This window comes from Stomoxys calcitrans, chromosome 5 (assembly GCF_963082655.1).
Source record: "Stomoxys calcitrans chromosome 5, idStoCalc2.1, whole genome shotgun sequence".
Classification (NCBI taxonomy): Eukaryota; Metazoa; Arthropoda; class Insecta; order Diptera; family Muscidae; genus Stomoxys; species Stomoxys calcitrans.
In genome coordinates, this window is record NC_081556.1 from 73,021,916 (window position 1) to 73,037,291 (window position 15,376).

At 36.4% G+C, this 15,376-nt stretch overlaps 1 protein-coding gene across 1 annotated transcript in view; it reads left to right on the forward strand.

The window, feature by feature from the left end:
- Positions 1 to 14,747: 14,747 nt before the first annotated feature.
- The window catches only part of LOC106081331 (protein late bloomer), a 65,118-nt gene continuing 64,489 nt past the window's right edge, over positions 14,748 to 15,376 (forward strand). The window contains exon 1 of the mRNA XM_013243221.2: positions 14,748 to 15,293. Coding sequence (XP_013098675.1) covers positions 15,234 to 15,293 — 60 coding nt within the window. The 5' untranslated portion in view covers positions 14,748 to 15,233. The remainder of the gene's footprint in view (positions 15,294 to 15,376) is intronic.

Sequence of the window (15,376 nt, forward strand, 5' to 3'; positions counted from 1 at the left end):
CAACATTTGCCAATGGCTCTCTTGCTGATGTATAGGGCTAGAGTTGCCTTTCTTGCCCTTTCCTAAATGTTGGATTTGTAGTTCAATTTCGTGTCCAGCAAAACAGCCAGATATTTTGCGCTTTCTGTAAATAGAACATTATATCCTCTCAAAGAGACAGGTGCCACTGTAGGCAGCTTGTATCTACTGCTGAAAATAATTAATTCTGTCACGGATTTACACCTAGACCACTTTCGGTAGCCCACTTCGCTGTTGCACGTAAAACTAACTGAAGTATATCTCTTAGATTACTGGGAAAATTTCCCCTAACCGCATTAGCCACGTCATCGGTATACGCGACTACTTTTAAACCTTTTCTTCCAGAGACAATAATATATAGTTAATGGCTACATTCCAAAGTAGAGGAGACAGTACACCTCCATGAGGTGTTGCTCTGCTGACCCATCTTTTTAGATCCACAGATCTTGCCCTTACTATATACATGCTATTGTCGTGAAAGGCGATCTCTAGGCATCTTTGCCCTAACATATGTTTCTATCAACCTCTCATGAGTCTTCAGCATAAAGGATGACAGACTAATAGGACGAAAATCTTTCGCCTTCATGTGGTAAGTTTTTCCCGCTTGCTGGACCACTCTTCAAACAAATGGGAAAGGGTCTACCAGAACTCACTGGGCCAAATTTTATCGAAATCGGATGCAAAATGAGCAATTTATTACCTCAAGACATTAAGTCTGGAGATCGGTATAAATTTCGATTTTATGAGATCAGAAGGTCAGGTTTATATACAAATGATACGAAAGCATCAAAATTTGTTGGGAAAATGATTTCAATTACCAAAATATCTGAAAACCAAAAATGGTATTATTGGGTATTTTCTCAATAAATACCCAAGCATTGGGTAATTACCCGGTAGAAATCCATCTCTAAAAATGGGCTTTATCGGTTCATATTTGGATGTTAGTTCCATGATGTTCCGATTTGAATTGATGAGTCCCTAGAAGCTTTACAGTTTACCTGACTTGACTGAAATTTTGTATGACCTCCAATACTCCCACCAAATAAGATTTACAGGGTAGCTGACACGAAGTGTTAACAATGCTTCATTTTCGAAAGTTGTTGAAAAGGACGCCACCGTGGCGCAGAGGTTAGTGTGTCTGCCTTTGACGCCAAACGCCTGGGTTCAAATCCTGGCGTGAACATCAGAAAAAAAATTTTAACGGTGGTTATCCCCTTACTAACGTCATTGAGCTTAAACTTAAATATGAGAGAAGTATACCCTGTTCCTTAGTGGAAGGTTCATGGGAAAATATGTAATAGTAGATAAAAAAAATTGGCAAAACAAATTGTTATACCCATTAGCATAGTATAGTAGAGGGTATATTCATTTAGTCATTCCGTTTGCAACACATCGAAATATCTATTTCCGATCCTACAAAGTACATTAGTATATATATAAATTTTTGATCGTCGCAAATTCTTGGACACTCAAACGATGTCTGTTGTAATCATGCTACAGCCTTCAAAAATTGTGATTGTGAGCTGAAACTTGGCTCATATACGTCTTTTTGCTGCACGCAGATTAAGTTCTTGAACAGGCCACATCGGACAATATTTGGATATAGCTCCCATATAGACCGATGTACCGATTAAGGGCCTGAAGCCCATAAAAACTTTGTTTATTACCCGATTTCACTGAAATTTCAATAGTGAGTTGTGTTTACTCTTCCTACATTCGACCCACATATGGTTCAGATCAGACTATGTTAAGATATAGATCGATCTACCGACATAGTGCCTAAATTCCGTAAAAGATGCATTTATAATCCGATTTCAATGGAATTTGACACAGAGGCTTTTATGAAATAGGATTCAGATCGGACTATATTTAGATATAACTGCCATATATGCGATTATCCAATTTCGCTTATTATCCGATTTAGTTGAAATTTGAAATAGTGACTTGTTTCAAGCCTCCGGACATCCGACTCAAATAAGATTCCGATCGATCTATATTTATATATAGCTGATGTATTCATTATGGGCTTGAAGCCCATAAAAGCTCTACCTACTTACCAAATTCACTGAAATTCGAAAAAGTGAATTGTTTTAAGCTTCAGGACCCAACAATTAGTTCAGATCGGTCTATATTTAAATAGAAATAGCTGTTATAGAGAACAACCTGCCGATTAAGGGTGTTTAGCTCATAAAGGTTTTATTTATTATCCGATTTCGCTGAAATTTTAAACAGTGAGTAGTGTTTGACCAAATAAAACAGTTCTCGCGACCTGAACGAGTTCACGCGACCTGAATCAAATATGATCCAGACCAGTCCTTATTTAGATATAGCTTTGGATATTGCAGTGTAGTTACGTTTCGATATTTCGCTCCGCAAGAATATTCTGCTACTTGTAATAGGTAGTTATTTTCGGCTCCACTAGTCAACCAGGAGCCAGGCTCCAATAGCCAAGAAACGACTGGTCAGCAGGGGATAATTTGGCGATTTGTAATAAAGAAAATTAACAGACCTTCATTACCAGGAACAGGCAGCAGTTACTAGATGTTTACTTTGTATGAGAGAATATCAGCGAAGGGATATGTGACTGGGAATTGTTGGATGACCAAAGCTTCTTTGGTTATCATTATTTTAGTTTAAGCCTTGGAGAAAATCTGCAGAAGTGGTCTCTCGGCTAAACAGAAGAAAGGCGGATTGGGATAAATTTCGGCACACATTCTGCACTAGTATCCCCTTTAGACTTGAAAAGGAAATGAAAACTTTGGAGGATATAGACATATAGGGTTACGTCAAGTCTATGGTCTAGCGACGATTGATCAACTTCACACGAATATCGAACGAGAAATTGCAGGAGTGTCGTCCGAATTATGCTTGAAAACCGTCTAAAATTGGGTTCAGATTCTGGACTTCTGGGAATTGTTGGATGACCAAAGCTTCTTTGGTTATCATTATTTTAGTTTAAGCCTTGGAGAAAATCTGCAGAAGTGGTCTCTCGGCTAAACAGAAGAAAGGCGGATTGGGATAAATTTCGGCACACATTCTGCACTAGTATCCCCTTTAGACTTGAAAAGGAAATGAAAACTTTGGAGGATATAGACATATAGGGTTACGTCAAGTCTATGGTCTAGCGACGATTGATCAACTTCACACGAATATCGAACGAGAAATTGCAGGAGTGTCGTCCGAATTATGCTTGAAAACCGTCTAAAATTGGGTTCAGATTCTGGACTTCTGCAAGCGTGCTCGTGGCCATGCAAAACAAATATGAGTTCCATACATAATGGCATCGAACATAATTTCATAGAAATAAAGAATTTCATTAATATCCAAAACCGTTTTTGTTTTATTTAGAAAAACTTTTGTGGCTCTCTTTTTGAAAAACCCTGTTCTTACTAATACTTGGGGTCTGTGTGTATACAAATATGGGACAGCAGATGGTGTACTGGAATATGGCCATTAACAATACATTATTGTCTCTGGAAGAAAAAGATGGGAAAAGTGTTAGCATATGCAGATGACGGAGCTGTTGCGGTAATGGAAAGTTTTTCAGCATTCTTGGAGATATACTTCAGGAAGCAAAATGGGCTACCGAAAGTGGTCTAGACGTAAATCCGTTTCAGACGGAAGTTGTTCTTTTCAGCTGTCTCTTTAGCCGAAAAATAAATAAATAAAAAATGTTAACCTAAACTGCACCTTGACAACAGTTGTGGTTGTATTGTCATGCACTTCCAGTCATTTGCTACGATTTTCAAGCTGGCACTATAATGTTGTTGGTCTTCCCTTGGAGATTTACATTAATTTTGGCTCCATCTGTTGTTAAAATATAGCAATCAACTAATGAAAGCTGCCATAACTTTTAGGACCTTACGTATCTCCTAAACGTATACACCATTTATTTAATTTAAAAACTGCTGAGTTTTTTGAAGTTTGAAGTTTATATTTATTGAGTCTTTTTTTTTAAACATTGAAGTAGAATTAGAAACATAATAAAGAAAACTTATGACTATAATGTATTATCGCAATAACATATTAGGCAGTTTCAGCACCTGGCTTTAGCATTAAAAGGTAAAATGTAATATGCATACATGAAATTAGAATTATTTACGTCCTTGCTCCCGAGACTACTACATTAAATAGAACGATCTTAATCTAGGGTTTGAACTTAAAGCTACAAATAATGAAATAAGCAAAAAATAATAACAATTATAACTAAAAAAAAACAAGGAAAAGTAGGTTAAGATGTAGCTACCCACGGTGAGTGCCGGCTAGTGCCTTTTCGTAAAAAGCGATAGTACCCGATTCAGGTTCATTTATACATCGCAAGGGAGATAAATACTGAGCATTATACCAACCAATGTTCGCCTGACTATTCATAGCGTCAATCATATGAGAATTCTCATGAAGCCCTAATCTTAAATTGAATTTCTCCAAAAGATCACACACATAAGAAGAAAGCCGCTTCAACTTGGAATTCAAATAAATAAAATTATTTGAATATCTTCTGTTAATGCGCTTAAAATTCTTCCCAATGCAAAGTCTCAAAATTTTCCGCTCAAAAATCTCAAGTTCTTTCATAACAATGGGGGATATACTGAACCAAACTGGAAAACCATGTAAGATAACAGGCCTAATACAAGTCTTGTACAATAATAGTTTCGTATTTACAGGCAAAGATTTGTATCCAAGAATTTTTTGAAACGATGCGAATATTCCCTGGGCCTTATTACGGACTTTCCGCGCGTGTACGTTGAATTAAAAAAGTTTGTTAAACTCTACACCCAAATATTTAACTTTCTTTTTAAATGGAATTTCAATGCCATTTAAAAATAGCTTCAAGGATTTACTCTCAGGTACAACAAAGCGCTTGCATTTTCCCGATGCATTTCTTATGCAAATGGCTTCGCATTTTGAAGTATTTATCTTTATACCCCATTTATCATAAAAATGTTTAACCTCATGGACCAAAGCACATGTTGGCGATTCATTGTGAGAGTATAAAAGGGAATCATCCGCATACAAAATACCCGAGGAATGTTCGGAGTTGTGGGGAAAATCACTCATAAAAATGTTATATAAATGTGGAGCTAAAACCGATCCTTGCGGGACACCACAATTAACATTTGAAAATTCCGACAACTGATTTTTGAAGAGTACGCCAAATTGTCTATTTGTAAAAAAACTTTTGAAAAGCTTTATAACCGGAGGACTAAACCCTATCCTTATCTTTTAGTTAATATACCATAGTGGGAAGCATGATCAAAAGCCTTTTCAACGTCAAGAAAAACTGCAACAGTACATTTCTTTGCTCTTAAATTCAATACAATATCATTTGTGAACTTTGTCATAGCATCAACTGTGGAATGCCCTTTTTGGAAGCCAAATTGTGAGTTTGGAATATATGGTAAAGTGATTCCTTTATCCATTTTAGTACGGACAATCATTTCAAAAAGTTTACCCAGATTTGACAATAAAGATATAGGTCGCAAGTTAGAAATCTCATTACTATTGGCTTTTTTCTTAATTGGAATTATCTTTGAGGTTTTCCATGAATCTGGAAAATATCCGTTGGAGATACAGTTATTAAATATGATAACTAAATATTCAAATGCTTTAGTTGAAAGTTTTCGAATAATAAAATTAGAAATAGTATCAATGCCAGACAATTTCTTATTCTTTAAATATGAGGAAATATCAAGAATTTCACCCAAAGTTGTAAGATTTTCCAACCTGTCTTGATTTTTTGCATCTGAATCAATTGAAAATGAATAGCAGTGTTGAGGAACATTTGCAATGAAGTCATTCACAAAATCTTCCCTTACAGACGAAAGATGAACAGAGCTATTATAAATATTAGAAAAATACGATTTCAAATGAGAAAGACATTCCGACTCATTTGTTATTATCGCACCATCAATTGATAATTTATCCAAAGGCAGAGATTTTCGATGCCCAATAATCTTGAAAACGTCACGATGTGCTCTTGGCCACGGCTTAATTCTTCTAAGTTTATCTCTAAAAATAGAAATCTGCTCTAGTTCAACCTGCCTCTTAATAATAACACTCAATAATTGGATTTGCTTGGATAAAATGCGATACTCTGGACTGAATCTGTTACTGGACACGCGATAAAGCCTATTAAGTTCTTCTTGCCAATTATATTTAATTCTATATAAATTCTTAATTCTATCAGATATCAAGAATTTTCTGTTACCCAATTCAATTTTCTTAGAATGATGTTCTGAGACAGAACTCACAACAGAAGCAAACTCTTCAATGTACTGATCAATTTCATTGTTACTCAAATTTCTATTTGAAGGGGGATAATTACTTAAAATACCCTGAGTTATATCATGCTTGAAATCATCCCAATTTGTGCTTTCGTAGCTTGTAAATGTAGGAGGAGGCTGCAAAACAATTTCAAAGCTAGGAAGAATGACGTTAAGTTTGAGAGGGTAGTGATCTGAAAAACTGGGTAAACATGAAGTCGAACAAACAGGATTTGGCAGGTCAGATGTGTTAGAACAAAAGAGAAAATGATCCAAGTAAGATGAACCATTTGGAAACGTTGGACAGGATGAAGATATTCTGGTACAAAAGTGGGGATTTACTTGAAGGAAGTCATAAAAACAGTTTCCATTTGAATTATTTATAGAATCACCCCATGAAATATGTCTAGCATTGAAATCACCACCTATAAATGAGAAATCAAATCCCCCAGAATAATTACCTAAAGAAGACAGAGAACTTAAAATTTGCGATTGGCTTGAATTGCCAGGAATATAAACTAAGCCTAACAAAATTTTCCTAAGAACGCCATTAATAGAAACATCAATAGAAATAAATAAATTAGGGAAGAGAAACCCTAAGATGACTTCTCTTCTGAATTTGAAATGTTTCTTAAGTAGTATGGCCACACCTTGTGCGCTGTTATCCCATAGAAACTGACAGCCTTCAAAACTAATATTACCTCCAGCTTTCAAATGAGTTTCCTGAAGGAAAGCAATGTCAATATCAAACTTTTTCATTAAACTGTGTAATTCAAATCTACGGCCATATTCAATGAGTGACCTGACATTAAATGTAATAAGATCCAGAACATTATGGACCATAGACTTGGTTTACTTCGCGTAAGAGGCCTATACATCGCTGTATCGCCTCTTCCTTTGAAATGGTTTGAAACTACCTTATAAAATTGGCAATTTTGTCTTCCACCAAAATCACTTTAGGAGAGCAAAGTTCTTTAGCAATTTTCAAAAATTCTTCAATGATTTTCGGTTTCGTTGAGGGTTGAGTGTAACTAGAAGTACCGTTACGGGACGCATCGGAATAAGATACATTCGGTTGAGTAAAATAATTTAAAGCACTAAAAACATTGTTTTTCGCCTTCTCTTTTCTCTCTAGGGCAACTGATCTAGCTTTCTTCATAAGCTCAACATATTTTTTATACTCAGGGCAACCTCTAAAACTCGAGGGATGGCCGCTATTTCCACAATTGATGCAAAATGGTAAATTTCCGTCGCCCTGCACAAATTTACACTCACCTTGTGCATGGTTTTGACCGCATTTTACGCACGCAAAATCCCTGTTGCAATTTTGGGACATATGCCCCCATTGTTGGCATCTCCAGCATTGAACATCCCTCATATTTTTCTTCGGTAATTCCCAAGACACCCTTTGATGCAAAATATATCTTTGCGCCTTCAATTCAGATACGGATTTACCAGGATGCAGTGTTAGCAAAAAAAGACCTGTGTCATTATTGTTTTTCTTGGAGTATGAAGTGGAAAATTTAGAGACACTATGCACTGTATCAGGGACTAACATATCTATTTCTGACTTAATATCCTCTATTGCTGTGTCAAACAAAAGACCACGCAAAACAATGGTTTGTCGTTTTAACTCCCTTGGTGTATAAGAGTATGAATTTAATTTCTTTTAACGTAGAAGGCACATTAGCTCAGTGTGTATTTTTGGGTCTTGCAAATAAAGTTTACTCTTGTGTCTGCTCTTATTGACAATCTTAAATACAATTTGCCTAGCCTTTAAGTCTTTAATTAAATTATTCATATCAACACCAAAAAGAAAAATAGGAGGACAGAAAGACTTCCTATTTCCAACAGATTTTTCTGCAACTAAAGCCTCTTGTGATCGAATTTTCTTATGATAAGTGTTGTTAGTTTTAATATCTAAATCTCCTAATATTGCAAATCTATTGGAAGAATCCTGCGATTGGCCAGATGCATTATTTGAAACGCTAAGAACAGAATTTCTTAAATCTATCTTACGCAAGTTAGTATCACCAGATATTTTCCGTTTCTTTTGCACCATTTGAAAACGTTCTTCGTCAGTGGGGGTAAAATCGTTGTGATCCATATTGCTCTCAATGTTGGATGGCAAAGGTCTTGATGTATTGACTTGCGTTGAGTTTGTTTTTGCCAATTTTTTTATGTCAATTGAAGGTAATTTTTCAACTTTCATTACCAAATTAGCAGAGATTCCTTTATTGCATTTAGAGGATGATGATGCAGACGTCGAAGGAGTAATGTCTTGATCCAAACATCCAGAATTTTGGGAGCCATATCCATGTCCATGTCCACTAAAGCAGGCTTCATGCAAAAGTTTTCCAATGGCTGACTTACAATTGCTTTTATGGCTGTTTTTATCAGGCGGTATATTCTCGGCAGGATCGCAAACGTCCATGCCTAGTTGGTCCAAATTCATTTCCAAAATTCAAAATCCACAAATTTCACTTTTTTTTTTCAAAGAAAATTAAATTTTTAGTTTTAATATTTTTTTATTTATTATTTGTGTCAAGGAAATACGTCTGCTCTGTTTGAATATTTCGAATCCAAAACTGCTGAGTATAGCACCGAAAAGAGTGCGTAACTAGATTATACAATAATATAACCACGAAATTGCTCCGCTTCTTGTTTAGTCTCGACAAAATATCATTGGTTTAGATTTTTTGTTGTTGCTATATATACATACATAAATTTTTTGCACATATATAAATTTTTCCAAATTTTAAATTTGATAAAAAATTCTTATTTTAAATCTATTTGTAATCAGCGCTCCACCTTCCGGAGCAGTTTGACCATGTTAAGATATTCACAAATGCCGCCATTATGTGTTAATGAGGAAGAATAACATTAAAAAAGGTTCTTGATGTTCGCGCGAGGATTGCATGTCAGACGTTTTCTGTTATAGGACAGTGTTGCCATATTCATAAATTCACAAAAGTTGAAACTAAATGTACGATTTCGTAATTATTTTTCAATTCTGACAAAAACTAGTTTTTCTTGGCTAGGTTATGACGTTTTTATACCCACCACCGAAGGATGGGGGTATATTCATTTTGTCATTCCGTTTGCAACACATCGAAATATCTATTTCCAACCCTATAAAGTATATATATTCTTGATCAGCGTAAAAATCTAAGACGATCTAGACATGTCCGTCCGTCTGTCTGTTGAAATCACGCTATAGTCTTTAAAAATAGAGATATTGAGCTGAAATTTTGCACAGGTTCATTTTTTGTCCATAAGCAAGTTAAGTTTGAAGATGGGCTATATCGGACCATATCTTGATATAGCCCCCATATAGACCGATCCGCCGATTTAGGGTCTTAGGCCCATAAAAGCCACATTTATTATCCGATTTAGCTGAAATTTGGGGCAGTGAGTTGTGTTAGGCCCTTTGACATCCTTTGTCAATTTGGCTCAGATCGGTCCAGATTTGGATATAGCTGCCATATAGACCGATCCTCCGATTTATGGTGTTAGGCCCAAAAAAGCCACATTTTTTATCCGATTTCGCTGAATTTGCGACAGTGAGTTGTGCTAGGCCCTTCGACATCCTTCGTCAATTTGGCTCAGATCGGCCCAGATTTGGATATAGCTGCCATATAGACCGATCCTCCGATTTAGGGTCTTAGGCCCATAAAAGCCACATTTATTATCCGATTTTGCTGAAATTTGGGACAGTGAATTGTGTTAGGCCCTTTGACATCTTTCGTCAATTTGGCTCAGATCGGTACAGACTTCGATATAGCTGCCATATAGACCGATCCTCCGATTTAGGGTCTTAGGCCCATAAAAGCCACATTTATTATCCGATTTCGCTGAAATTTGGGACAGTGAGTTGTGTTAGGCCCTTCGACATCCTTCGTCAATGTGGCCTAGATCGGTCCAGATTTGGATATAGCTGCCATATAGACCCATCCTCCGATTTAGGGTCTTAGGCCCATAAAAGCCACATTTATTATCCGATTTTGCTCAAATTTGGGACAGTGAATTGTATTATTCTCTTCGACATCCTTCGTCAATTTGGCCCAGATTTGGATATAGCTGCCATATAGACCGATCCTCCGATTTAGGGTCTTAGGCCCATAAAAGCCACATTTATTATCCGATTTTGCTGAAATTTGGGACAGTAAGTTGTGTTAGGCCCTTCGACATTTTTCTTCAATATGACCCTGATCGGTTCAGATTTGGATATAGCTGCCATATAGACCGAACTCTCGATTTAAAGTTTTGGACCCATGAAAGGCGCATTTATTGCCCAATATCTGCGATATTTGAGACAGTGAGTTAAGTTATGCCCTTTGACATACATCTGTAATATGGTACAGATCAGTTCAGATTTGGATATAGCTGCTATATAGACCGATCTCTCGGTTTTTGGTTTTGGTACCATAAAAGGCGCATTTATTGTCCGATTTCGATGATATTTAGGACAGTGCGTTGTGCTAGACTCTTCGACATGTTTCTGCAACTTAACTCAAATCGGTGCAGATTTGGATATAGCTGCCATGTAGACTGATCTCTCGATTTAAAGTCTTGGCCCCATAAAAGGCGAATTTATAATCCGATTTCACTTAAATTTGATACAGTGACTTATGTTAGGCTTTTCGACATCTGTGTCGTACATGGTTCAGATCGGTTTATTTTTAGATATAGCTACTAAAAAGACCAATATTTTGTTATACACAATTGAACAATGACTTGTATTTTTTACTATTTAGTCCAAATCGGAACATATTTCGATATAACTGCTATGGGACATAAGGTATGAAATTTTCACCGGATTTTGACGGAAGGTGGTTTACATATATACCCGAGGTGGTGGGTATCCAAAGTTCGGCCCGGCCGAACTTAACACCTTTTTTACTTGTTGACGTATGTATTATACGTTAGAAATGTATGTCATATTCTTTGGAATTCCCACAGACCATCTCTGATTACAGCAAAGTTATATTACAAACTGAAATGTGACTAATTAAACGAGGTATTGATAAATAAAAACATCTCTAAAAAAGTGATTAATGGTTTGGATTTCTCTTTTTCGCATTGAATCACGACATGTGATTGGTAAAAATGACTGCACGCATTAAAATTGTTATTTAATTGCATAAACGGCAAACACAATCGAGGTATCCCATCTGGTGTTTATTAACCACAATCTGGGAACGTTAACCGATCTTCCGATTGAATACTTTATTTAATATTGAAGGCTGGGAAGTTTCGTCAGACGTACAAACGGTACGAAAAAGATACGCGGATAGACGGACATGCATTAATCCAATCAGAATGTAGAACCGCCGCATCCATAGTAGTTGCGCAGTGTATAATTTATGTTTTAACCACAAACGTCACATAAATAGTAGATATATGAGTACTTTGGTTTAGGAATTTCATTTTAGGATCTAACATCCTCAACTGGACCGTTGTGGAATTTGAAACTCAAAATGGAACTTAATTGATTTTTATGCTGAGTTTACATGGCACATATGATGTATGATCATTGTAATAGTATTGGTGAAAACAAAGGTGTATAATCATTTGACTTTTTCGATGAATGACGTCTTTCGATTACCGTTTACAAAGAAATGAGTAATCATTAATTGACAGATATTGAAAAACACGTTCTGTGACAAATTAGGTTAAGAAATGAGAAGTAAAGAATGAACAATTAAATAAAATCAAAGAAAAGAAACAAGTAAAAGCGTGCTAAGTTCGGCCGGGCCGAATCGTATATACCCTCCACCATGGATCGCATTTGTCGAGTTCTTTTCCCGGCATCTCTTCTTAGGCAAAAAAAAGGATATAAGAAACGGACGGACGGACAGACGGACGGACATGGCTAGATCGACATTTCACGACGATCAAGAATATATATACTTTATGGTGTCTCAGACGAATATTTCGAGTAGTTACAATCAGAATGACGAAATTAGTATACCACCCATCTTATGGTGGAGGGTATAAATATAATTACATTTTGAAACAAAACAATAGACTTTTCCTTTACAGCGTACAAGTACCAAATTCCTGGAAATCTGTGCACAATTGATTGTGTCTTTCCTAAAGTTCATGCGTTTGTTTGTGGGGATGTCAATAATATGTAACATTTCTAAATTAAATCGTCTTTTCTGATTAGATTCTTGTGCTAGTATGTCTACGTCTTTAAAATTTGGTGTATGCCCTGTTAAAGTGCAATGTGCTGCAAGTGCAGTTTTTTGTTCCAAAGGTTTGTCTGTAATTTTCTGGTCAGATTTGTGAGATGATAATCTTGTCTTTAATTTCGTTTTAGTTGTTCCCATATATGTCATTGGACATAAATTTGCTTCATCCCCGTTACATATAATCTTATAAACTGCATTTGTTTTGTCCTCCTTTTTAATCCTTGATTTTGTCCTGCTGAATAAACTATTTAATGGGATGTGGCTTTTTAAGGCAAGCTGGTATTTTTCCCTGTTGTACATAATTGAACTGGTAAGTCTTTCCGAAAACCCTGGAATATACGTCGTTTTCTTGAAGATTTTTGGTGTTGATTCTTTTTCGTTCGCGTTCTATTCTTGACGAATTTTATAGGGTCCTTAATAGTGTTATTTAGGAAGTCCTTTAATCGGAGTGTTTGATGAGTTTTTCCTTCATTTTCTTGATGAAATATTTTGTCACTGATTTTTAGCTCTGCTGATTGATTGCAATTAAGTGCTCAAATAAGAGGTAATTTAGAGTAGAACACTAATCTGATATACATTTTTTGGGCCAAGTCACTTTGTAGCCGCCTCTTCCCCCAAAACTCCCCCCCCAAACAATATATGTATGCTGACTATAGAAATATGGGGCTCAAATTAAAGGTAATTGGGAGTAGACCACGAATATGATACCAACATTCGGGTCCAACTGTCAGGGAAAGTCCCATCCCCATAACAACCCCCAAATAGAATGTATTTGCTCATCATGGCACTTTGGGTCTTAAAGAGAGTGGAGCTCGATATTGATAGTTTTTAAGGCCTATATCCAAAATCGGACTAAGTTGCTGATTTTTCCAATAAGGGGTTTTAATTTAAGATATTTAAGATTAGATAACGAATTTGATATTTTATTGTGAGGCCAATGGCAATATGGGGTTTAAATACATGATATTTGAGAGCAGAGCACGATGCTGATATATTTTAGATCCAAGTGTTTGGAGGACCTCCACATTCCCCAAAAACATCTCTAACCCAGACATATTTACCGACCATGACAAAGTGGGACATAAATGAAAGGTATTGGGGAGTAGAACAACAAATTGATACCCATTTTTGGGACTAAGTTCTGGGGGTCTACCCCTTCCCCTAAACAGCAATTATTTACTGACCATCTGATATCCAAATGTGGGACCATGTGTTTGGGGCACCTTTCCTTCCCCAAAACAACCCCCAAAGAGTACAAATGTACCGACCATGGCAATATGTCGCTAAAGGTCAATAAGTGGCTCAAAAGGTATTTGTGATTAGAAAACGGATTTGATAATCAATTTTGGGGCAAGTGTATGGTAGACGCCTCATCACATAAACTTACCGTAAACAAATGACAATATGGGGTTTAAATAAATGGTATTTGAGAGTAGAGTACGATGCTGACATTTTTTCAGGGCTTAGTATTTGGGGGACCACTGAGAACACCCCTAAATCGGACTTACATATGGGCCGGTCATGACAATATGGGAATAGGACACGAAATTCATACCCATATTCAGGACCATGGTTCTGGGGGTCCACACCGCCCTTGAACCCACCAACCACCACCATCGGGCTCAAATAAAGTCTTTTAAGAATGGAGTACATCTAACATCCAAACTTAAATAATCTGAATTCATAGACAAATAAAGATCATATGGGATTTAATCTGTTAAGTATATGCAGATATTGTTATACTGTTAGTTATGCGATATACGTACCATTTTTATAGCATGGTGTTTCATTAAAAGCTCTTTGATTATCGAAAATAAATATTCAAAGGATAATATTGTTCTATATAAAGTAAAAGAAAGCGCAGCGGAGCGGGCCCTGTCCAGCTAGTTTTGCAGAATACTTGGTGGTGGGTTCCCAAGATTTAGCACGCTTTTATTTGTTTTGCTTATCATAAATTGTGAAGCACTCATCGAAGAGAAGTTTTCATTGTTCCCTGTGGGTATGTAAGTTAATGTAATTTAGCAGGGAATGTAATGATTGTAATCATACTTGAGTACATTGCTTATAATTCGACAGCAAATTTAAAAATGTTGCTTTCCGTTACGTGCCATAAAACAAAAGAAAAGCTTTTGCACATTCAAAGTTTGAAGCGTTTCGTTTCCATGGCATGTTATTTGAACTTTTCGTTCGCTTGTCAACAATCAAGCTAAAGAAAAACGCTCTAAAGAAACTGGCCAAGTGATGGTGAACTGTCGTCGATAGAAAACTTTTAGTTTTCAGTTTATTTGCATGTGGCGAACGTAACGGTTTAGAAAAGAAAAAAAATCAGAGACGAATACGCTAAACGCGACGCTAGTCAATGTTAGGCGAAAGTGGAAAATATATTTTATTTGCGTAAATTGCATGAATTTATAAAAAAAAACGAAAAATAAAATTCAATCATATCCCAACTCCCCTTCATTTGCAAAAAAAAATAATAGAAACCAGGGGTTTTTGTGCAGATTATAGCAAAGTGAGGAGAGTGCTGGTGCATGGCGCGCTAAATACAGATACAAAAGGCAATAGCATAAATCAAAACAAACCCATTTTCCGAAATAGGAAAAAAATAAACATAAATTGTTTGCAAATTTGTGAAAAGTTTATATAAAGAAAAACTTGGCATTTTCTTCTCCTGTGTCATCGCCGCATCGTGCGATTTTCTCTCCATCACATCAAAAAAAAAAAAAAAAAACACACACCAGCCTGCACGGAAAAAATGGCATGCTCAACGAAAACGCTGAAATTTTTCGCCATCAAATGGGATGTAATCTATGCGGTAAGTGAACGCGTGAGATCCGTGATGGTCCGCCTGGCTGACCGCCTGCCGGCCACTGACCACCACTCTGCCTACTAGTGTTC